This window comes from Schistocerca serialis, chromosome 3, assembly GCF_023864345.2.
Source record: "Schistocerca serialis cubense isolate TAMUIC-IGC-003099 chromosome 3, iqSchSeri2.2, whole genome shotgun sequence".
In the NCBI taxonomy this organism is placed as follows: Eukaryota; Metazoa; Arthropoda; class Insecta; order Orthoptera; family Acrididae; genus Schistocerca; species Schistocerca serialis.
The window spans coordinates 74,983,979-75,010,879 of record NC_064640.1 but is presented as its reverse complement, the minus strand read 5'-3'; the positions used below and the strand labels follow the sequence as shown (position 1 = coordinate 75,010,879).

The 26,901-nt window shown below is 40.4% G+C and overlaps 1 protein-coding gene across 1 annotated transcript in view; it reads right to left on the bottom strand.

Moving 5' to 3' along the window:
- LOC126470685 (dynein axonemal heavy chain 7-like) overlaps positions 1 to 26,901 on the bottom strand; it is a 762,325-nt gene that overhangs the window by 477,588 nt on the left and 257,836 nt on the right. Inside the window, exon 9 of the mRNA XM_050098686.1 lies at positions 6,560 to 6,723. Coding sequence (XP_049954643.1) covers positions 6,560 to 6,723 — 164 coding nt within the window. The remainder of the gene's footprint in view (positions 1 to 6,559; positions 6,724 to 26,901) is intronic.

Below are 26,901 nucleotides of genomic sequence, written 5' to 3'. Positions count from 1 at the left end.
TTCAATATTTGAATTGAGGTCAGTTCCTCCACTAATATCATACTTATCAATACTACTACATTCAAAATTAGGGTACTTGGCCTACTAGCATTATCTGAACCACACAGACTGGGTGGTTGCTTAGTCGTTGTAAGCTCCATCACTGATCATGACCCTGCAGTTACACACATATTAATGCAATTGGCACATGTAATAACTCGTCAGACATGCTGGCTGCTTCTGATGAACTGCTGCTGCCCCTAAATGTGTATATACTGCTGAAAACAAAGCTGAGGAATGAAACTGCAACTAGTGGCCCCTCGTTGCTGTGGCCACTGCTGCTGCTTGCATGCAGTCAGTCTTCACTGTTGCTGACCACTGCAGACTCAAACTCAGCACACCTTTGCATAGCCTTCTTCTTCTTTCTTGTAGTTTCATGCCTAATTTCCCCACACCTAACTTTTGCTATCAATCATTGTGCAAGCAACTGCTGCAATATCTTATACTCTGAGCCCCAATACAAACTGCATATCATGTAATAGATTTGAGAGATAGATTACAAAATAACTACAGTTGTAATTCTAAAGGAACTGCCTCAGTTGTGATGGTACCAAATGGTTACTGCGAGTGTAGTTGCTCTTCCAAACAACATCCCATATGAACAAACCAGTTGCATTTAAAGTATTTAAAAGTTGTTGATTCAGAGGTCACTGTGAAAATGTTTATTTGCTGTGAAATATTAACATCTGTAGTTTTAAATATACTGAAATATTGATGTGTCATTGGATGCATTTCATTTTTCATCACGTGGACATTTCGGGAATTTTTTTTCCTTTAGGTAGCCCCAAAGAAAAAAAGTCATGCGGATTGAGGTCTGGACTATTGGGGGGCCAATTTTGTCCGTCATTGAAGCAACCTGGAAAGCAGGGTGAAATTATCCTCATGTTGAAATGCTCATGTAAAAGCTCCAACACAGTGTTTTCAGAATGTGGCCTTGCTCTATCTTGCATGAACCACTGTGTGGTGAAGGGCAAGACAGTAGCAAGAAGCTATGGAATTTAATGGAGCTCAGAAGACTTATTATTCAAGCTTGCGGTGAAATTACGGAAGACATGGGCCGTAGGGTAATCACTAAATTCAGTGTTCGTTTGAAGGAAGTTAGGAAACAAAATGGTGGATATATTGAGCATGTGCTGAGTTAGAACAAATCTCCATGGACGGCCCTTCATTGTAGTATATGTTCCTGTCAGATCATATTGACAGTAAAGTTTATATTATTAAAAAAAAATGGTAACACATTTCGTGCACCACCCTGTATTTACAATAACTGTTTAATTCATGATTGCAAAGAGCCATTCACCTCCCCCCAATGCTAAGTCAGCCACCCAGACCAACGTTGCCCTAACTTTGAGTCCCTACCCCTCTGCAGCACCTATAACCAGTCCCATCCCACCTACTCTTACAAATACAAAACTAACCTCTCTTCAGACAAAACTGAACTGACCATCCTCTCTACTCTATTAGCACAGCGCATTACCCAAAATCTCCCTACATTCTCTTTCCACTACTGAAGACATCATACACCTCACTATCACAGTTCCTAAAAATTTCCACCCATTTGAGTGCCCCATATCCTCAATCAAGTTACCTGGACTGTTCAGTCTATGTTCCATTAAAATGTGAGTACCATATATTCATAAATCCACTCCCATTTTCCGTTTTCTTGACTAGACACCCCCAGCTATTACCTTCCACTCAGCCCTATGCAACATATCCAACCAAACTATACCCAATCCCTTCTCACATCACTGACAAATTCTTCCATCCACCTGAACCCCCACAAATCACACCTAACAATTTTTATCCATAACTATACTTTCAATGACAGCTCTCTATCATCATCCTTCATCCACTCTCCACCAACATCTCATCTCCTTCATGCTTTGCCTAGAGCTAGTCATGAAGAAGGACTAATGTCAGCTACATTTTCAGCCAATCTTCCTACCAGTCAGCTTATAAAACAAAGTCAAATCCACAGGATCAGAAGCACAATGTATTTAATGATATTATTGTGCATCACCACTGAAATTTTTTTGTTTCAAAAACCTGTATGCTGAAGTGGAGGCTACATCATTGCTGCCAGCGCGCCCCTGCATTCAGGAATGAAACTATAATAAAGAAAAAAATGCACAATTTTATTTTTTCTTTATGGAAGCTGTTCAATATGTTGGTTACTGTGATCATAACTGAAAATAGATGGATCTATCATGGACTATTTTACACTCACAAGAATCTTAGGAGATAGGAGTAAACCTTTAGCAATTACAGTGATCTTATCAAATAGTTTAATGTGAATATTTACTGGAATTTTAAAAAATAGGCTCTTCACATCATCCTAGTGTGTGTGTGTGTGTGTGTGTGTGTGTGTGTGTGTGTGTGTGTGTGTGTGTGTGTGTGTGTGTGTGTATACGCGTGCGTGCGTGCGTGCATGTGTGTGGTGAGTGTCCTCTACCTCGAGAAAGGATATATTCCAAAAGCTAGCTAGTTTTCTTTCTTTTTTTTTCCTTGTGTGCCTGTCAACATCTCCACGCTTCTGCTTACTGTTGAATGGTGTCCTTTACTACTAGAGTATTTACATTTTACCAGAACTTTTGTACTATAGTTTAAATATATTATGATCTTTAAACTGAAATAAAGAATGTTACATATAACCTATCAACCTCAAAAAGGGTCTAGAAATAATTGAAAATGCCAAAGATGTAACAAACTAAACCTGCCTATGAAATTTTCACTCCATTCTCAAAGATTTTCAAGAAAGTTCATTTATGAAAATAGGCGCAGTGTTTAATGCTGAAAATCAATAATTATTCTGCTGATTTGGAAAAAATTGCTTCCTTTCTGAAAAATGTTGCAAATTCATGTGTAGAAAATGTGTATGAAAGAGAAATATCATTTTAAGATGTATTTTGGGGCTAACAGTGATTATAAAGCATGACTGCATAAAACAAAGTCATCAACATTCCTTAAAAGAAGTAACTTGTCTATATATGCATACTTAATCTACTGCCAAAAGAATATTATTTATCCATAATAATTTCAGGCATAATGCAGCGCTAAATAATTAACAAAAATTAATATTTAAATGAAAAATGCATATAATCATAATTCTGAGTAATACAAATACAGTTAAATATAATAATGTTAGCAACAATTTTTTGCATGGTTCAAAATGCCCCTTCCAATCATTCCATTAGGGGATTAAAATCATGAAAAAGTAAACTGGTATGTTATCAGGACAATAATACATTAGATGAACTATGGACATTATTCACCAAATAGTTGCAAATGAGTTTAACAGAAAAGACAATAAAACTGCAAGTATGATTTTACTGTAGTGTTCATATAGTACCACTCAAGTGGCAAAGAAAATGAGTCTTTAATTATCAATCATCTATTGTTAATTGAAAAAATAACAGTGAGTGATTTGTTCATTTATAAATTGAATATATATTTTCTCAGGTACAGAACCTACATCTACATTTATATAGATACTCCACAAGCCACAATATGGTGTGTGGCAGAGGGTGCCCTTTACCACTATTAGTCATTTCCTTTCCTGTTCTACTCACAAATAGAGCAAGGGGGAAAACACCAGCCACCATATGGTGTGTGGCAGGGGGTACCACTACTACCACTACGAGTTGTGACGGGTCACCCACTTTTATTTCTTCGTTAATCATCCTCGGTGTTGATGTACTGGCTGAAGTGTGGAAGTGCAGTACTGTCTACTGTAAATGATGAAGCTGACAGATGCACAGTTGCGTTTCACAGTCTTTTACCTTCACTGTTCACAACCCCCCAATATTATATGGCCAGTGCACTATTGTTTAACTTTTGATAAGACTCTTTAATAGGTTGCCAACGAACATCCACATACTGTTACAATAGTTTACTGTTGAACATCTACGAGCAGTAAAAAAAAATAACCACATAAGGCAGAGTTCTTTCGGAATAATCAGGTACATATGGAACTGATAATGCCGTTGTTTTAACACACAACCTTACTGTGTTACACTTATTTCACAGTTAAGTTGATGCATTGTTGTTGTTCTAACCAACACAGGTTTCTTGTCTGAAACTTGGCCGTGGACTGACTGTCTCGGGACCAAAAATTGAGCCCTTATACATCCTCACAATAATGGGTGCTGAAACTACACACTGCCCAAAGTTTAATTTACAGAAATTACAATTACAAATTAACTCATTAAATTAACTGAATACATTGAAAAATTTGCTCCTCATAACAGTTTCTTCTAGTACAAGGTTTAGGCCAAATATAACATATATCGTTACACAAACAATACTTTTAACAAAACTGTAAATTACTTTGGAATTAATTAATGGCTGGCTTTGCTAACATGTTTTCAAATAGATCCTTTAAGAACATTATCAGTGGTTCCTCTAAATGTTTATAATTAGTACAGAATTTATATTTGTTTATATGTCAACAACAGAATTTAAATCACAAGACAATTACTGATCATCTAGCTGTAAAACACCAGGAAATGAAGACAACAGAAGAGATTCTAGCCAATGACCTGTCTGCATTAGATAATTACTTCAAAATTTGGAGACTCCAACCCAGTGTGAGTAAAACAGAAGTGTGTTGCTTTCATCTAAATAACCGGTTGGCGAACGTAAAACTGGAAGTAAGCTTCAGAGACAGAATTCTTTGTCATAATTGGAACCCAAAATATCTTGGTGTCATCCTGGATCATACACTATGCTTCAAACAACACCTTCTTAACTTAGCTCAAAAGTTGAGGACTCGAAACAACATCCTCCATAAGCTATGCAGAACTACCTGGGGATCTTCAGCAACCACCCTGCTATCTTCAGCTCTGGGCTTGGTGTACTCAAGTGCTGAGTATAGTGCACCTGTTTGGATGAACAGTCATCATACAAGGCTTGTTGACTTGTTGATACACAGCTGAATACAACAACGCACATAATACCTGGCACAATCAAATCTACTTCAGTTTATTGGCTTCCACTGTTAACTGGTATAACACCTCCTGATCTACGCAGGAATTCTAACCTTTTAAATTGCGAGAGACTGAAATCATGCCATCCAACTCTGTGCGATGCTGCTGACATGGTTGCTAAGGATTTCAAACCTCTTGAAGAATGGAAATATCAGTGGGAAGCAGTGACAGATGTCCACCTGCATAACATCTTCTCAGGTGCTAAACTTCCAAGTAGATTCGACCTACCACACAAGACCTGGACTACTCTCAACAGAATCCGTACTGGCCATGGCCGATGCAGGGATGCTCTCTTTAAGTGGAAGAAGCTGCCTGATCCCGCCTGTGACTGCGGGGCTCCTTACCAGACTGTTCACCACATTGTCAGTGAATGCAGGATTCAAGCCTATGACGGCACCAAAGAGGACTTCCTCCTAGCAACTCCAGACACAGTGTGCTGGATTGAAGGACTGGATATTCAGTTGTAAAGACAAACTTAAGTTTCTTGTGTATCAATATCTATATGTAATTCAATTTCATGATATGTCTGTATTAGCCATACGCTAAATAAATAAATTACTGATTTCGTCCTATAACGAAAGACACTAACCAGGAATAGTTAATATAAATTCTAAAATCAATTACATACATAAAACTAGGCAAAAAATTAGATCTGATGTTATATTCTTTAAAACTAAGGGCCAACCTTTCTCTTTTATGAAAATGTAGATTAAATTCACGTATGTTAATGATAATTAGTTAAAAGTGAAAAAATGAATTTTAAGGAGGCACATGGCAAAACAAGAGGGGAAGTAAAAATATCCCAGCTTGGTTCATCACATAGTCGCTTCCTTTCCTGTTCTACTCACAAATAAAGTAAGGGAAGAATGACTGTCTATATGCCTCCGAATGAGCCCTAATTTCTCATGTCATATCTTTGTAGTCCTCTTGCGCTATGTATGTTGGCGGCAGTAGAATCATTCTGCAATGAGCTTCAAATACCAATTCTCTAATTTCTCTCAATAATGTTCCTCAAAAATAATGTTGCCTTCCCTCCAGGAATTCCCATTTGAGTTCCCAAAGCATAAGGCTGTCTAACTGCACTGATAACAAAAAGTACTTCCACTTAACAATATAATTAATTGATATTATCTAACAGAGGTTGATAATTTCTAAAATCTTGTTGAAGATACATATGTGAGCCCTGTAATTTCAGTAACACTTACTGGCTTAACCGGTAACTAATTTTACATCATAATCATCTCTCGAGATAGATGAAATAACATGCATCAGGATATACTTAGCTATTGTGGTATAACAATGATAGTTGACTACACAAAATCTATACTTCACAGATAATGGTATCATTTATATTGACAATGACCCTAAAGTGTCTAAACAAGTGACAAATTTAAACAAATTAATAATAAAATGATTTGCTTCTGTCTGGTGGCAAATTGCCTTAAGCTCCTCCACCCCTGCCCACCACCTGACTCCTGTAAATTATACTACTAAATTAACATGAAACAAACAATTAATACTCCATTTAAACATACCATAAGTTTCAGTTATATCAGGTTGAAAGATAAGACTTCCTGACAAAGCTGCTGCAAGTCTTGTAAGCGACTGTCTTCCTGAACCTCCAACACCAATGAGTAAACCATGGGAGAAAGGGGTAATAAGAATCCTGCAAATTCTGGAAAGGTGTTCCAATGCAAACCTGAAAGTAAGATCAGAGATTGTAAGTTTTCTGACTCATAAAATGATATTCAGACTGTCTTATTACTATTCTCAGCACATTATGAATTGTACTAATGATATACACTGCACAAATTTTTAAGTTATATGCCTCTGTCCACATTTATTATCATCATAAACACTGTGATGACCAGATCCAGTTCCACATTAATTCATTACATACAAGTAGGTACTGCCACTTTTCTACACATGAAAATAGCATTTATGACGTAATCACATGATGAAGTCACAGGATTTTTTTAAACACAATATCAACAGCACTCCATGCCTATGGACATGTTCAAATAAGTTCAGGGTGTCCAATTTTTACATGGTGTTATGAACTCAAACTCTCATGAATAAGTTACATCGGTATTACCTAATGGCTTGTCAGACATGGACTGACTATTTTAGACTGGTTGGTGTATGAACATATTGTGATTTCTTATGTTACATTTTGGTATGGAAAATGGCTAGGTTAGATTTTGATAGTTCAAATGGACGATATATCATGATGGTAATCTTATTTACAATAATATGTGATGCTTTTAGGGAAATAAATGATATTGAGGAACCATGTTATATTTCTGCATTGCGAATGACCCATTTACAAGTACAATTGCCATAGTTAGATTTATAAACATTTATTTTAGCTAATTCTTAATTAATGGCTTGACTACTTAGTGTAGGGTGTCATTCTGTGCAAGAAATTTAGAGCAACAAAAGCATGATGGAAAAAACTGGAATCTGACAAACACAATGGCAAAATTTGCAATGGAGAATCTAGGTACATTTGAACATAAACATTAATTATAATTCAAGTTATAATATGGCTGCAGAATATACTTTTTGCTCTCTGCATTAAAATTGGTGATTACAACTAACATTCTGAATTCAGGTTTTAGTTTAGTGTTCTCCATCATGTACAGTTCTTCTCGAAGTCAATTTCTTCTCTGCTACAAAAATATGCTTTAATTCAAATGAAACAAGTGCCAGTTCACATGCAACAAGGAAACTTTCTTCCCTATGTGTATTTTGATGTCTGTGTTTGTCCATTTGGTGCCGGTGTTGGAATGGCGTTCCTCACTGAACAAAACAGGCGATCACTGTGGGTATGCTAGCTGTGGAGGGTAAAACGGATGGGTAAAGCATGGAAACTATAATTTAAACAGGCTCAGTGAAGCAGATACTCTACATTCAGTACCTGAGATTATAAGGAGGATGCTAAATAACGTTTCCCTGGTGTATGGTATCAATTCTGCCTACTTGTTATCCATAGGTGTCACGGGAGACTGCAATGCTGTTCACTTTATAGACTCACCATTTATGTTTTCATGGGTTGTGTGCCTATCTGGTAGCACTGTGGCCAGCTGTTAAGTTCCGATAACAAAATACCATGAACATAAACATAATACAGACTGAAAATTATATGACTGCTCTTGTCATGTGGACAGCTTGGCATCAGTGTGGGAAGTGTCAGGGTTTGTGGACACTTAATGTAGCATGTTTTAGGGGGAAATCTCACATACTGTGGCAAAGAGGCCCATGGCAGAGAAAGCTCTTGCTCTTGGAAGCATACAGTTTGGAATGCAGCTTTTTCTGGGTGATGTGTTGTCTGCTACAGTTTGAGACCATATGCTAGGGAAGACAGGTGTACGGTACCCCCCTTGGAGTAAGGAGAAGGCAGGTTGCAGGATGAAGTGGCCACTTCCAGCATCAATCAGTGAACTGTTGTGGACAGCAGCATGGTGCCTGTGTATCTGGGACCACTGGAAATGACAGAGACCATAGCAGCCAGAGGGGCATCTCGTCATGAGCTCAGGTTGAGGGTAACACTCTGCCTTCAGGCATGGTGGGGGAGTGGCTGTGCACCATGGTCAGCAGGTGTAGTCAGGCATTTTGTGGTGTGGAGCAGTGCCTAGTAGAGGGTGCAGTAGTGTCCTGGTGCTCGGACAGGTCATGCACGGCGATCTGTGCACAGTGGACCCAACATGAGTGGCATAATGCACTCCATACTGTGCTGCTGCTGCCACCTCTTCCTGGTACACTGCATCACTCTTGTGGCAGAGGCATGTGTAGGTATCTCGGGGGTAGTGACAGGTGTCTCAGTACTGAATGTATGTTGTAGGCACCTCATGACTCCAGGGACACACCAGAGAATGTGTCTAGCAGCAGGGGCAATGTGGTAGGTGTCGTGCGTGAGTGGCTCTGCTGGGGAAGGTGGTTGGGAGATTGAACATGTACACCAGCTTCAATCTATTGATGGATATTGTGGTGGCAGGGCCATGGAGATGTGCAGAACAGGTATTCTCCCCAAGCTTGAGCACAAGCAGTGGGCACAAGTACTGCGGGCAGAGAGGCAGCTGGCAGGTATCTACCCGGAGCATGATGTGTTAACATGTGCAGAGATCACAGTGAATGAGGGATTTGCACTTGCCTTCATGTGCTCTGGACACAGGTACTCTGTGCAGTTTTGCAGCTGCTGTCTGAAGGCTGGGTTGCAAGTGGTGGCCAGCAGGAGCAGTAGCTTGATGAAGATGCCCAGGATGGTGAGGGACTGCCCAAACATGATTTTGGTGGCAAACACACAATAGTTGGTTTATGGGCCACCCGCAAGCCTAGGAGAACTAGCATCAGGGTGGTAGACCAAGATACAAACTGACAGGTAAGGGCAGCTTTTAGGAACCTGTGAAATCTCTTGACTATGCTGTTTGTGGCAGTGTGGTAACCAGCTGTAAAATGGATGAGTATACCAAACGTTTTGGTGAGTGATTTAAACAGGCAAGGTGTGAACTGTTGTCCACAGTCTATTGTCACATGGCGGGGGCATAGCGGGGGAATAGCTTCCAGCCATGGAGTGAATCTGTTGATTATGGTGAGCATGTTCCAGTGTTGGTTTGATGATGGAATTGGACCTACAGTGTCAATATGGACATGGGAAAAATGATAGTTCTCTGGGTGAAAGAAGTGATAGGGGCATGCATCTGATGGGTTACCTGGGAATGCTGGCACAGAAGGTAGTTGTGGGCTCAGATGATGCAATCCCACTGGATACTGGACCATATGAAACACTCCTGCATGAGGGCAACAGATGCACAGATGCAGTGGTGGGACAGGTCGTGGAGATGTTTGAATGCTGTCTTGCAGGAGTCAAAGAGAAGGTAGGGATGGATGTGCTCCATGGAGTCACCTGAATGGTTGGAATTAATGTGGAAGTCGAACCAGACATGTAAGTCCGTACTGGAAACTGTTTGTGGTTTGAGGCTTTGAGCAGTCTGGAGGTCGCTGCATGGTATTACAGCTCAGGAAGGGTTGCATGGGTGGTGGACAGAGCAGTGTGGTCAAGGGGAACAGTGAAGGCACAAGAGTAGGTGAGGCAATTTGCAATGATATTTTTGATGCCTGCCATGCGTTCTCTGTTGGTTGTGAACTGTGCTATGCATTCCTGCTTATGGAATTCCCTAAATGAAATTGTGTACCTCTCCTTTGACAATTCTTTTGAAAACACCCTGTCATAAGGGGGCTGTGATCTGTGAAAACCATGAAGTGATATCCATCCACCAGGTCGCAGAAGTATTTCACTGCTGTGGCACAGAGAGCTTCATGGAAAAGAACAACAGCATCTGCCAGGAACCTTATTGAAGGACAGAAGGGCTTGTGTCAGTAACGATCACGAATGGGGTAGTCGGATGGGGGTGGACCAGGAGGGCAGCATGTGTGTGGTCATGTTTTGCTTGTTCAAGACTCTCCACCATATGCACTATCCAGGGAATGGACCTGATACCTTTAGCATGCTTGTCATGGAGTGCAGCAATGAGTGATGCATGTTTGCTGCACTCTGCGAGTAGCACCAGAAAAATTTTACTTCCCGAGGACATGCAGATTTCTTCGAAACTTGTAGAGCGTAGGAGCTTGGCAATGGCTCAGACCTCTTTTACCAGTAGGCAGGAGCCCATGGATGTTATCCCATGTTGAGGGAAGTCAATATCTCAATCACAGAAGATGCAATTCTGCAGGTTGATTATAACTCTCACCTTTTGGCGGTGGGAAAATATCTACTGGAGGCACTGGTGGTGCTCCGTGAGATTATGCAAATAGATGGAGATATCATCCATGTAGGTAAAACAATTGAAGGCACTGCATAGGATACTGCCAAGAAAGCGTTGCCAGTCTGGGTGGCGTTGCGGAGCCAGAAGGTCATAAACACACTTTTGAAAAGACCAAAGGGGTTTATTATTACCTTCTTCTCCACAGCCTATGGGGTGACTGGAATCTGCGTAAAGACTTTCGTGCACTCTACCTACCTGAATATGGTTGTGCCAGACAGATTGTGACTGTAGCTGTGGAAGAGAGGCACTGGGTAATGGTCAGGGATCATACCGGCGCCGAGAGCCTTAAAGTTACTACACAGGTGCAAAGTGCCACCTGGTTTTGGGATGAGATGTAGGGCAGAGGCCCATAGACTTTTTGAAGGACAGAGCACAAGAGTGGTGATCACTGCCTCAATTTGGTCTGCACAGCTCTTGCTTACCCAGTGGAAGGCAGTGAGGGTGGCAGAAGGGGCCCAGAATCACTGCAACATAGTGCAATGTACTATGGTGTACCTTCTGGAGGGGTGATGGAAGGGCTAATGAGGAGAGGAAATTCTGGAAGGAGATCAGGTCAGCAAAATTGTAGGAATAGGACACTTGCTTGATGGCAGAATGGATGACAGTATGTGCTCTACAAGGAATAGAATTGCAAGACATGCCGTTGATGACAGGGCTATTCATCGGATCAAGGAAGAAGACAGAGTGGGCGATGAAGTTGGCACCAATGATAGGATCCTTCATGTTGGTCACAGTAGATTCATGAAAAATCTCCATCAAAGCTGAGGTCAATGGACCTGGTGTGGGAACAATAGGTTGTGATTATGGAGCCATTTGTCATGGTGAGGAGGAGGGGCAAGGAGGTACCAGAGGAAGGTAACAGTTTTCAGGGATAGACAGAGAGTTTATAGCCAATTTCAAACAGGTAAGTTGATGGAGAGGAGGATTTCAGATGATCATTCATGAACAGACATGACCTCACCGATCATACAGGTTATACACTAAGGTGACAAAAGTGATGGGATACTTCTTAATATTGTGTCTGACCTCATTTTTCCCAGTGTAGTGCAGCAGCTTGATGTTACATGGACTCAACAAGTCATTGGAAGTCCCCTGCAGAAATGCTGAGCCAAGATGCCTCTATAGCATCCATAAATGCAAAAGTGCTGCTCATTCAAGATTTTGTGCACAAATGGACCTCTCGATTGTGTCCCATAAATGTTTGTGGGATTCATGTTGGGTGATCTGGGAGGCCAAATCATTTGTTCAAATTCTCCAAAGTGTTCCCAGCAACATGGTCCACTGTCGTAAATAAAAATTCCACCGTTGTTTGGGAACATGAAGTCCATGAATGGCTGAAAATAGTCTCTAAGTAGCTGAACATAACCATTTCCAGTCAATGATCAGTTAGACCAGAGAACCCAATCCAGTCATCTAAACACAGCCCACACCATTATGGAGCCACAACCAGCTTCCACAGTGCATTATTGACACCTAGGATCCAGGGTTTCATGGATTGTGCACCATACTCAAACCATACCATCAGTTCTTACTAAGTGGAATCAGGTCTCATCTGACCAAGCCTCCATTTTCCAATCCAACTGATTTGTTCATTATCACAGGAGAGGTGCTGCAGGCGATGTCGTGCTGTTAGCAAAGGCACATGCATTGGTCATCCGCTGCCATAGCCCATTAACGCCAGATTCTGCCACATTGTCCAAGCAGTTACGATCATCACACATTCCACATTGATTTCTGTGGTTATTTCACCCAGTGTTGCTTGTCTGTTAGCACTGACCACTCTACGTAAACATAACTACTCTCAGTCATTAAGTGAAGGCCATCAGCCACTGTTGTCCATGATGAGAAGTAATGCCTGAGATTTGGTATTCTTGACACAGTCTTGACACTGTGGGTCTTGGAATATTCAATTCCCTGATGATTTCTGAAATTGAATGTCCCTTGCAACTAGCACCAACTACCATTCTGTGTTCAGAGTCTTTTAATTTCTGTTGTGTGGCTATAATCACATTGGACACCTTTTCACATGGGTCATCTCAGTATAAATGACAGCTCGCTGTAAGTTGCACTATGCCTGTGGAGGGTTCTTAGGACATGGAGGTTGTGGGTGCTGATACAGGCTGTAGATGTAGGGACTAAGAGGGTAGTTACAAGAAAATAAAACAAAGAAGGTGATATCACTAAATTTGAAACAAGGCTAGTAGCTTTGGGTTATAGGCAGATATTTGGAGTAGATTACAGGGAAAGCTACAGCCCAATGATTGGACAAAGCAGCTTGAGGATTCTGGTAGCAAGTGCAGTACTAAGGGGGTGGAAAATCAAACACATTGATGTAGAAGCTACTTATCTAGATAGCCTCATAAGTGGCACCATTTTCTTGGAGCAACCAAATTTTTTCAGGTTGGGGTATAAAGTGTACTTATTGAATAAGAGTATGTTTGGGTTTCACCTGGCAGATAAGGATTGGAATCATTTTTTATGCTCTACGATGATAAAGTTAGACTTGAAACTGTGTGAAAAAAATACTTGTGCATTCTTCTGTAATAATTTAATCATTGGGGTTCATGTTGATGATTTCAACATTCAAGAATGTTTTCAAATGTCACATTAACATGAAATGTTGTTTATTCTAGGACTTGAGATTGAACGGTCTCAAGGACATGTGAAGTTAACCCAAAGTAACTACATTCAGTAGACACTCATAGAATTTAAAATGCATGATAGCAAGCTACACCATGTAATGAGAACCTTATTGCTAAAGACAAGAATGACAAGCATTTGACCAGAACTACTACCAATAGGTAGTGGATTGTTTCCTATATATCTCTATATGTACTTATTGCTGAAGACAAGAATGAGAAGCATTTGACCAAAACTTCTACCAATAGGGAGTGGATTGTTTCCTATATATCTCCACATGTACTTGATCTGATATTGCCTTTTTGTGAGAAGGTTGGGTCAATTCAGTTTTACACAGTGTTTCTCACTGGGCCAGAGTAAAAAAGGTGTTTTGCTACATGCAACAATGTAAAGATTTGAGTTTCTGTACTGAGCCAATTGTTCTGATACTAGTGCATCTAGTGATGCTGACTGGGAAAATGATTGAGCTGATAGTAAGTCTGTAATAGGACATGCAATTTTGTTAGCTGGAGCAGCAATAAGCTGGGAGAGTAGAAAAAAATCCATTGTAGTGACCTCCACAGTAGAAGCTGAATACATTGCCATGTTTGAGACACATAAAGAGTTGGAATGGTTTGTAGAGTTTCTAAATGAGATAAAGTGCTCGGAATTTGTTATACTGTCCCTGTAAGTCAATGCTGACTACACACATGCCACTGAGATTACCAAGAAAATGAATATATAAGAAAGGACCAACATTTTAGGCTGCACTATCATAATGTCAGGCAAACTGTCTTTGATAGTTTTCTTAAGTATGTGTCGACTGATGAGAGTGTCGCAGACATTTTAACTAAAGATCTCAGCAGTATTAAAACTGAGATATTCAGAGATATGTTAGGATTAAAATAAGTATTATCTTCTGTCAGACAAACCGCCAGCTAAATTTTGTCTCATTTGTGTTCTTATGTTTAATACTGGATTTTAGTAGCATGAGACTATTAAGTTATTCTCTCATATAGACACTGAGGGAAAGTGTTGCAATTCTGTCTGGCAATGCAGTGGCCATCATTTGAATTCAGAGCTACTTCCAGTGTACTTGGACACTAAAGAGATTTCTGCATGATGTTTCTCTTTTCTTTGTGTGCTCTTTGGCACACCTGTGTAGTTTGTGCCAAAAACATCTCAGTGCAAAAACTATAATGTGATGGTAGTGCCATTCTGCACAGAGTATGAGTGGGTTTATCTGCAATATATTTATTAAATCGAATATGTGTGCGTTGTAATTCAACCATCATCCTCATCCACTTCTCAATAACGTCACATACTTTAAAATTACAACACAATATTACTTACTTTGTCTTGAAATTATTTACTTTAACCTGAATGGCAATATGGTGACGTATTTTGTGAACACCAGTACATTATTACAGCAACTTATTTTATTTTTTACTTTAAAGTGACAAAAACGACTATAATAAATGAAAAGCACTAGTTTGCTTTTGTTCTACAGTATGCAAAAGCAAGCTATTGCTTTTCATTTATTATAATATTGTTCTACCTAGAACCAACACACAATTCAGTTAAAATGACTATAATTTATTTTCTACTGCTGGTATATTGAAAGGCTTTTTGCATTCTTATCTTCATACATCCTTCAGCCAAAAATGATTTTGCCATTATTTATACAAATTTTATCAACATTACTAGATCCAAATGTAGATCAGACCTTTTTAATAAAACTTTTAACTTCCATAGGAGTAAATGTTTTCGCTTCCATCCTCTGTTACGCTATTATTCTACATTTTTATTTTGTATTTTATTTTTTTAATTCTTAGAGATCAACAAAGAACCATGTCAAGATAACTATATATTTCTCTTTTCCTTCTGCTTCCTCCAAAACTCCTTCATTTTCTCAGAATTACCTCTTTTCCTCTCATCTTACCATTTGACATCAGTTGTTTTTGCATTTGTTTCAGTTTCCTGAAATCCTTTCAATTTCTTGACTTCTATTTTGAATTTGTCTCCAATTAGTAAGGTTTCCTGTTCAATCTGCTTTTCTTCTATGTCCTTTTTTGTCTTGCCTCCTCAACCAGTTTGTTAGTGTGCTTTGGAAGAATGTGTTGATCTGCCTTCCATCATTCTCTCTAGATGTCCTTAAGAGTGAAACATATTTTTTCATGATCTCATCTGTTATTTTAAGGCAGAATGAGCATGTTGCCTCATTTGGTCTCAAAATCCAATTGTAATCTTTGTTCTTTTTCTATTCTGACATACAAACTTTCAATTACTGAAACAACATATTTTGAATTACCTGTGAATTGAAGATAGTAGAAGAGCACTTTTTTCTTACAATCTATGGATAGAATAGTAGGCAAAAAATGATTTAGTAAAGTAAGGATGGGATCACCCAGCTGGGGAGGCACTACTTGCCACATATTGTGTTCAGTGTAGTTTCTTGGGTTTGCAATGACTCTAATCCCCTGCACCTCCATGTAGTTTTGCAATACCGTGTGAAATGCTGTTCTTATTATTCAAATCAATTGCAAACAGAGATCTCCAGCTAACAAAATCTCTGAACATGCTGCATGTTACAACTACTCTTGAACATACTGTATACCCTGAAAATTGCTGTCTGCACATTTGAATTGAAAATTACTTTTCAAAATTGTTTAATTCACTATCAACTTCAAAAATTTTACAGACAGTGAATACTGAGTATCTAGCAACAGTTTTTTTTTTACTATAGCATCCTTCATCTTCCTAACCTACACATTTTTCATCACAAAATTGTATGCATTAGAGGTTACTTATTGCAATTCTTTTACCTTATAGTTAGTTACACAAGTCCTTCTATTTCCTCCAACAATATCATCAACTCTGTCCACAATGTTATATATTACTTTTAAACATTCAGTTTCAATATCTTCAAAAGTATCATTATTTACATTAGCCCTTTAACTAACCTCAATTTTTTAACGCCAACAATAGCTGTTTCCTTTGAATTCAGAATAATACCATTACTATCATTACAGGAATAAGTTTATACCACTTCTATTAAATCATCTTGATCAACAACAGTGACTTCCATCTCCTTATTACAGTGGTTTTCAATTACGTTTTCACTCAATAGCTTGTCAGTAATGAAAGTGTCTAATTTTGAACCAGAGTGTTTAGCCATTTATTCTAAGATTTTTTTTTAAACAAACTTTTACAGAAAATCTTATCATCTAAGAATTTAACATACCTATTGATATCTAGCTTCAAGCTGCTAATTCCATTCTTAAATTCCTTTTTAATACCACAACCACTTTTATTCATTTTACCCTTAAACTGACAATGTTCTTGTTCTGTTTGTCCAGTTTTACATTTAAACTGTTCATGAACTCCCCTAACATTGACCTAATGTCACTGGCCCAGTACTTCTCTTGTGACCTTGGTTTTCTTCATTCATTCTCTCAATTACTACCAAACACTTGAAAACACTTCAATTCACTTCAGTTTATTATCATCCCTTTTATCAAGTACATCATATAGGGGTTGTCATACAGAAATCATGAGTGAGAGCAATTTATATATTTAATAACTATAGGAAATAACATTATTTTTTAACTTAGGCTTTGCAGACTTGCAAAAATTTGTTGTCTTCCCCCGCATCTCGTGGTCGTGCGGTAGCGTTCTCGCTTCCCACGCTCGGGTTCCCGGGTTCGATTCCCGGCGGGGTCAGGGATTTTCTCTGCCTCGTGATGGCTGGGTGTTGTGTGCTGTCCTTAGGTTAGTTAGGTTTCAGTAGTTCTAAGTTCTAGGGGACTGATGACCATAGATGTTAAGTCCCATAGTGCTCAGAGCCATTTTTTTTGTTGTTGTCTTCCTTAGACATATAGGCTAAATAACAATAGTTCATAGGAATAAATATTTTGGTATAGGACTCTTGAATGAATGTGTCTGTGAAAATCTTGCTTGTTTATGGTTTCATAGATTTGTACTTTGCTGCTGAGAGTAGAGAATTCTGGATGTGACTTAAGAAAACTAATAGATTCATAAATGGAGAAACCAGGGAGGGACAAAATTTTAAATTCCTTAAATAGTTCTCTAAATGGCTGCCTGTGCCCAACACCCTTATGCATACAAATGGTTCTCTTTTGGAGGTTAAAACAGTTTTTTGTAAATGCCTTTTTCCCCAGAATATCATACCATACCTCATAAGGCTATGTATATAAGAGCAGTAGGCACATAATTTTGTTTCAAATTGTAGTATTCTTAATGTTTTCTTAACATACAACAGCATATATTATGTTTTTTATTAAATTGTGGACAGCAGTACAGCAATCGCAGACCACACAATTAATGGGTCAACATTCGTTCATACTCGCCCCTATGCAAAAGTACCTTTAGTCCAAAGTACCGCAAACGTGCAGCACCAAAGGGCACAGAGAACACATGGAAATACACCAGTGCTAGTTAACTGCTTTTACTCTATGGACATCTGCATCATTCTGTGATCTTTCCAGCCACAGTACATGTGAGCTGAGCACAACGCGCCCTCCCCACTATCGGGTATACAAACTGGACAGCTGCCACTCATTTACTAAATTTCTCATGCCCACGAATTAAATGGCTTCTGTGAGACAAGAGAACATTTTCACACTCAGGTGGACATGCGCCCATTGTCTCCTGTGGCCATGAATCTGTACTGCATGCTTGATCACCGAGTAGCATATACCCTCCAGGATTTGTGGTCAAGCCACTAACTGTGGTCATGCAAGCACCCATGCGAACATTTTCAGTGTAATTATCATAGCTTTTTGGTGTATGTATATTGCTGTGAATAAATGTGTTGTGCTTAACCACATGTATTTAATTACTGTCATCCATGCCTACAGCTTGGGCTTAGTGCATGTGCACAGCAGTAAGCCAGCCCACAGTATGACAGATCTGAAAGTGGCAAAGAACCACACTTGCTTACTTCAGTGGTGACCCCAACATGATTTTTTGTAGTCAAAAACACATGGTGATGGACTCGATCGGCTTGAGTGACCAGGAATTGTGAGCTGACTCACTTTCAAATGTTTCTGTGCTCACCCGTAGTCTTGTGCGGACAATATTTGGACCTCAATTGTTTAGTCAATTTGTGTGTGTTTTCTTTGCATGTGTCTTGGTACTTTTAGTGTATCCCTTTGACATTTGAACTTAGTGTGGTAGTACAATAGCGGCTATGGAGGTTCTCCAAAGACAACTAGAAGAGCTGTCAGTGCATAATTGGTTGCTGAAAAGTGAACTGCAGGCACAGCTCATGTGCACAGACTCTGTGCAACCAGAGCCAACCCATGAAAATTCGTGTGCACAAAATAGCGCCACACCACCGCCCTCCACCACTGCTGGAGAGACAACCAGTGCTGGATGTGTGTTGGTTAGGCTGCCCCCTTTTGACCCTGTGATCCATTCATGTGGTTTAGCCCAGTGGTGGCAGCTTTTCTAAATAACAATATCACATGCAACCACATTAAATTTCAACATACGGTGAGCCAGCTGGACCAGAATTATGTGGTTGAAGTATGGGACATAATAATTGCCCCACCAATGCATTCCGGCAACAAGTGGCTTAAGGATGAGTTGATAAGCCAAATTTTGTCACCCGAGGAGCAGCAAGTACAGAAACTGCTGCACCAACAACAATGTAGTAACTGGACGCCTTCACAGTGTAATGTGCAATAAGTAGTTTGGACCATATATATTCACAAATGTATGATCTTATCCTTTCTTCAGTCTTATTTGAAATGTTTTAAACTCCAACTGTAGAATAGTATATGACATGCTCACACAGTTAACCCTGTGACTAGAAAAAAAAAATTCATAAAATTACTGTACTGCAAAAAGATATATTTTTTACGTGAATGTTATTATAATTGTTGTATTGTGCTGTTGAGTAAATTTCATTTTCGGTCAGTTATTTTTGATTTAATGTTCTATGGTCTATGTTTCGATCTTAGTATGAATACATCTTTACTGATGTACTTTGGAACAATGTTAACTAGGTGCAGGAATTAAGGAAGAAGAAATGTAAAGTTTACTGGAGTCGCATACCAATGGAATGTATTTCACTCAGCAAACATTGTAAATTTATGGCAGCAAGGCATCTAGGACTATTAAATATGAAAATTACATATGAATCTGTTTTGTCGTCTACATTATTCTACAGTCATATATAGGGCTTCCAGACCTACAACAGAAGCCAGTTTACAGACAGAAGAAATTCAAGCAGTGGATTTAAGGAAATCCTCAAGATACAAGATGAGTATTTTTCTTTAAAACTACCACTAGACCTGGCTAACAGTATTTAATTACTCCATGACAATTATTACAATTAACAATCATCCAATGTGTGTAACAAAGGCGGTCATTAAAACAGTTCCTGTGCCACCTACGAAGCCTTGCACAGTCTGCCGTGGTTCCAGATTTGATGTTGCACACTATCTGGGTGTGCAGCCTCCCAACCCATGTGCAAGCAGTGATAGCCACACAGAACAACATGCAGCCATAGACCATAGTGGAACTGGCAGACAGGGTGAATAATGCACTGGCAATGGCACCAAGCACAGCATCTGCAGCCACCTACGAGCCCTTACCCCCAACAGCCACCTTAACTCCACGGTAACACGTGCCTCCCTCCCCCAGGCCTGCCAACAGACACCATCCTTCAGCACATCATGCAAAACTTGGCCACCTAGGTGGCAGCACTTAGCACACAGATTTTCCATTTGATGCACTTATGGCAAGAGGGCAGCAGGCATCACAGTGGCAGCAGACCAGGCTATGGGTGACATGGCTCACACAGCTGGCACTGCAGCGAGAATCACTCTAACAATATCCCACTGATGTCAGGGCACACTCCAAGTGGCATCTGCTAGTATCATGCCCATTTCGGCAGCGAAGTGACCAAGTGCTGCAACCCTTGCTCGCATCCAAATGCCAGATGTGACTGGGACTAGATGCACCTGGCTGCAATGTTGTATCAAAGCGTCTGTTAATTGCAGAACAGTGTGGGGGTGTGAGGCACCTGATACACACTGGATCGGATTTATTGATTTTTTTCCAAAATCATGTTAAAAGATCATAGGAAGGCTGAAACACTGTGCCTCACTGCAGCAAACAAATCTACCATAAAAACATACGGCACTCATTATGGGAATGTGGATCATGGACTGCAGCATATATTTGTGTGGAGGTTCACTGTGGTCGATGTCAATGAGTTGATCCTGGGTGCAGATCTCCTTGGACACTACCAGTTACTTGAGAATATTGCAAAGGTCGAGTTGATCGACACTACAATGAGTCTGAAGATAGTGGAAAGCAACAGTAGGCCGCCTCCTTCACTGTTAAATTCGTGGCATGCTCCAGACCATTCACAGATGTTCTAAGCAAATTTTTGGAGCTAACTCGCCGTCTGGGTAGGCACAGGACATCAGTTTTTCAATGCTCCACTATGTCATCACCAATCCCAGTCCCCCAATCTTGTACCGCCCACATCGCCTCACACCTGACAGGCTCACAGTCACAAAGGCTGAATTCGAGGCAATTTTACAACAAGGTGTCATCCGACCATCAAGCAGCCTTTGATCTTCTGCCTCACATTTAGCGCCCCAAAAAGACAATTTGTGGCCCCAAGCACCAAATTCAAGGACAGTACCAGACAGATATTCAGGGTCACATCTGCTGGACTTCAGCCATGTCTTGGCACGTGTGACTGTATTTAGTTAAATCAACTGCATGAAGATACCTGTGGCACCTGAGGAGATAGAAAAACCATGATTACCACTCCCTTCGGGCTTTGCGAGAACATGTTCGTGACATTTGGCCTTAGGAATCTTGCCCAGACTTGGTAGCATTTCCTGAATGGATTTCCATGCTGCTTTGCATTTCTGAAAGACGTCCTTGTGTTCTCGAAGATGCCCAAACTCCACCCTAGCTACCTAAAAACCGTTTTCCTGTGTCTCAGCAAGGCTGGCACAGTGATAAATCCATTGAAATATGTATTTGGGGTCAGTGAGGTCTGTCTCCTTGGTCTCCTAATCACCTCTACTGAATCCACACCTCTGCTGGACAAAGTGAGGTGACCCTGAACGTGCCACACCCAGAAACTCACAAAGGCCTACATCGTTAAATCACAGTAAGACTCAGTTTTTAAAGTTTCTAACACACAATTCAACAAAACCTGACATTTTAATTTCACAGAACGGGCATATGATTAGTGAGACTGAACAGTTCAGAATTCTACGTGTTCAGATAGATAGTAAGCTGTCGTGGAATGCCCATGTTCCGGATCTTGTTCAAAGACTTAATACTGCCATTTATACTATTCGAACGGTATCAGAAGTGAGTGATACTTCGACATGAAAATTAGTCTACTTTGCGTATTTTCATTTGCTTATGTCATATGGTATTATATTTTGGGGTAACTCTTCCCATTCTACAAGGATATTTTTGGCTCAGAAACGGGCGGTTGGGGCAATAAGTGGTGTGAGTTCACGAACCTCTTGTTGTCCTCTGCTCACGAGTCTGGGTATTTTGACATTGGCCTCTCAATATGTTGCTGTCATTTCTTGTTACCAATATTAGTTTATTCCCAAGAATAAGCAGCTTTCACTAGGTTAATACTAGGCAGAAATCAAACCTGCATTGGGATCGGACTTCCTTAACTCTTGTGCAAAAAAGTGTGCAGTATACCGCTGCATCCATTTTCAATAAGCTGCCACTCGAATTCAAAAATCATAGCAGTAATCCACGCACTTTCAAATTGAAACTGAAGAGTTTACTCATGGGTCTCTCCTTCTATTCTGTCGAGGAGTTCCTTGAAAAATTAAGCTGATTCTTATTGTATTGCTGACAGCGTTTACTTAAACTTATGGACTGACTTTTTTGAGGTTCATGAACATTTATTTTTATCTGTTATTACTTTTATGTTGTAATTTCATGTACTGACACATTCCATGAGCTTGGAGATTTGCTCCTCAGTTTGGTCCTACGGAACTTGACATGTAAATAAATAAATAAAGTTATTTCTGGATAGTCAACTTCTACCAGCCCTGTCTATGTAACATTTCTACAGTGCTCAAACCCCTGACTGCAGCAAAACATGATCCCGTGGTGAAAGAAAGGGCTCCCATTACCTGGACTCATGAACTGGAGCAAAGTTTTAGTGTCTAAATGTTGCCTTGCTGAAGCGGCACTGCTCACACATCCAATACATGATGTAAAGTTAGCCATTGCTGTGGACCCCAGCCAGACAGCTATCAGCACAGCACTTCAACAACACATTGAAAGTAGCTGGCAGTTACTCAGCTTCTTCTCGCAGAAGTTGTAGGCAGGGTGGCACGCTTGGAGCATATACGATTATGAACTGCTTACCGTGTAGCAGGTGGTGTAACAGTTCTGTTTGTAGATAGCCCCTTTACTATCTTCATTGAGCATATACCTATAACACCTGCCCATTGGCACCTTTCTCAACATGACATGCAGCTTCACACATGTCCATGCTGACATTGTATTCCTGCCTCCTTTGTCCCAAGGCAAGTGCTGCCTCCTTACAATGGTTGTCTGTTTCACTCACTGGCTACAGGCAACACTCAAAGCCAACATCACCACTGAGATGGTCGCTACTGCTTTTGTTGACACCTGGGTGGTGTGATTTGACTGCCTCAGGCACGTAACTATGGACCATAGCCACCAGTTTGACTGTGTGCTGTTCAAACATGTCACCCAGTTGTGTGGTGCACAGTTACACAGCATAACAAGCTACCATCTGCTGTCTAACGGTGTGGTTGAGTGGCTCCATTGGGTGCTGAAGGCATCCCTGATGTACCACAACACCATCTTGATGGAAGCACTACTGCTCATACTCCTTGGCCTGCGAGTGACTCTGAAGGAAGAGATTGTCATCTCACCTGTAGGCCTCATCTACGGGCAGTCGCTCACCATCCCTGGAGGATTCATGAAAGAAGTACTGCCGCCACACGACACTTCAACCCTGCCCCTAGCAGAATGCCTACTTAGTCACACAGCCGTCCTTTGACCATACCTGCCAACATGGCACAGCACTGACAAAGTCTTTGTACAGACAGACTAACAGCACTGCATATGTGTGATCCTGTGCACAGATGTAGTACAGCCATAACTGCAGCCACTATACTCAGGACCACATCACATGATAACTCATGGTGGGACAACATTGGAGATTGAGTATAATGGTAGACCACCTAAGGTCTCGATCAACAGGGTCAAACTGCCATAAGTCTTGACACATCCCACCACTGCACACTTCTTTGATCTGGTAGAGGACTGGGTAACAGATGATGCTCTACATACAACTGGCCAGGCAAAGGCTGCCCCAGCAGTTGCCGGTGGCTCACGCACACTGCCAGTTGCCACTCAACAGCCACATGTGCCCCAGCCTACCCGTACGCACCCAGACAGCCTCCCAGACCACACCCCACACAGCCGCACTAGTCAGCCTCACCACTGCAACCAGCAGACTACGCCATGTGTGCCAGTTACCATGTTTGCTTCAAATGCACATGCTGCATCATAATGACAATACATTGCAGACAGCAGCCCACACACACACCACCCGCTGCCTGCCAGGTATGTCCACCACAGCTCCAGAAGCCATCTTCGAGCCCCAATGACACCGCGTTCACACATGTTAAGCTCCCTGCAGTCTCCAGTGCCATGAGTGCAGGGCCCACATCAAGTGCCACAACATGCTTCTGCTCTGGGTTTGTCAAAAAAAAAAAAAAAAGAAAAAAAAAAAAAAGAAAAAAAAGAAAAAAAAAATACAAATGAACTCGGTGTTATGAACAGGGCATCTTCACCAATGCTTCATTTTTTATCCTTCGTAGCAGTTAACAAGAGCTTGTTCATGCACCAGTGTTCTCCAAACCAATATATACAAAGTAGATCTGCAGCCACTCATCGCTACAGACAGTTCCTGAACAGTGCCACTAGGTACTGCTGTTCTAGCAGGCCACAAGGGAACACAGCCCTTCATACCCCATCAGCCATTCATTATGTCACACACACTACCTTTGTGCTTGCACTGATGTCACTGACTATCACCACTGTGCCCACGTTGCATGCAAAACATAAATATATGCTGACTGCAGACGGCACATTTTCACCTCTCGCACCTACCAAGCTCTGCTCCCCAATGGCGGTCTGTGTGGCAGCCTTGGACAGCAGCACAGTAATTGCATATGACACAGCCAATGGGCTAACATTTGTCCACATGTGCCCCCATGCAAAAGCAGTGTTAGCACAAAGTACGGCACAACGCACCACCAACAGACATGCAGGACACAAAGAGAGACACCAGTATGAGCTAGCCACTGTTACTCAGTGGACGTCTGCATCATTCTGTGATCTTGCTAGCCTCAGACTATGTGGGTTGAGCCAAACACACACTCCCTACCATAATGTATGCAAATTGAACAGCTGTCACATGTTCACTATGTTTCTCATGCCTGGAAATTAAATGGCATCTATGTGTCAAAAGAACATTCACACACTCAGCTGGACATGTGTCCATTGTCTCCTGCAGCCATGGATCTGTACCACACGCTTGATCACTGAGGAGTATGTACTATCCAGGATCAGTGGTCGAACCATTAACCGCAGTCTCGTGATCACCCATGGGGTCATTATCATAAGTTTTTGGTGTATGTATATTGCTGAGAATATATGTGTTATGTGTAACCATGTGTATTTAATTATGGTCACACATGCCTACAGCTTGGGCTTAGGGCATGGGTGTTGCAGTAAGTTGGCCCACAGTACAACAGGTTTAATAGTAGCAAAGGACCACGCTTCCTTCCTTCACAATAATTCAACATGTTTTTCTTGTCTTAAATTGTCATCCAACCATACACATAAAAACTTTTTGAAAGATGGTTCAAATGGCTCTGAGCACTATGGGACTTAACTTCTGAGATCAACAGTCCCCTAGAACTTAGAACTACTTAAACCTAACTAACCTAAGGACATCACACATATCCATGCCCAAAGCAGGATTCGAACCTGCGACTGTAGCGGTCGCGCAGCTCCAGACTGTAGCACCTAGAACCACTCAGCCACACCGGCTGGCTTTGAAAGATGTTTGTTCTGCTACACAGTTCCCTATCTCTAGTCAGATGCTATTTTTTACTTTGTTCCTTATGTGCCTACAGTTCATCCATGTGGTTTTTTTGACATTTATAATTAAACAGTTTGTTTGTTGCTACAGTTATCTTTTCTTGCAAGTCAGCGTCACTCTGTCTGTTGATAAAGAGGGTTGTATTGTCTGAAAAAAGTAGTGATTTGGCTCTTGTTAGATGATTTGGAAAGTCTTTAATAAAAACCAAGATACAGGAGGCCTAAAACAGAATCTGAGTGTGGCCTCAGTTGCCTGAGACTGCAGTCACATGCATGTGACTTGCATTTGTGTGAGTGTGCGTATGTTTGTGTTTGCCGTCTAATTCTGACAAAGGCGTCACTGGCTGAAGGCTATGATTTGTGACAGTCTTTTTGTAGTGCCTATCTGCAACTCAGCATATCACTATAGGGTGAATAGCAACTTTTCTTTTCACACTATTGTTACTTATGAATGTGTAACTGGGTACAAAAGATGGTTCTTTCATTTATGGGAACTTTTATGCTTGTTACTTTTGAGTCCCACAAGTTCTTGTAAGATTTTGAGCAATGTTAATACAGCAGTCATTAAATATATTAACAATATTTGGAGAGTCTTCAACAACTTTTCCTTCCTTATTTATAAGGGGATTTTTGTTTGTCACTTTGGATTTACCTATGTTGCAGGTTATGATCTTCCAAATGGTTTTGGTTTTATTGTTGCCTTTTCTGATAATTAAGTCATTATTCACCTTTTTTGCTGCATGTATAACCTTTCCATAGACTTTTCTGTAGTATCTGAGATGTGGTTTTAGTGCTGCATTGCAGTTGCAATACTGACGAGACTTCTAAGAGTGCCGGCAGAATTCTTAATTCTTGCAGTTAGCTATGAATTACATTTGGGGTATTGTTTATTTTTCTAAAGGGGAAGGCAACATCAAAGCATTATTTACATTCTGTGATAAACGAATCATATTTAATATCTACAGTTTTGTTTTGGTCTGTGTCCCATTTAACCCTTTGCAACAGCTTACGAAAAATCATAAGGCTACTTTCTTTAATAGATCTTGTTTCTATACATTTTACACTGGGACATTTTTTTTCTAATCATGTTTTTTATTTGAAGCTTAATTGCCATTATCATAACTACTGGTATGTCTGTTAATGAACACCTGATCAGTTATTGTCTTGCAGCCACCTCCATACCTGGTGATACCTGCTAATGTAACTTTATGATTATATGACATAATGAGATTTAATAACTGGTCCTTTTATGC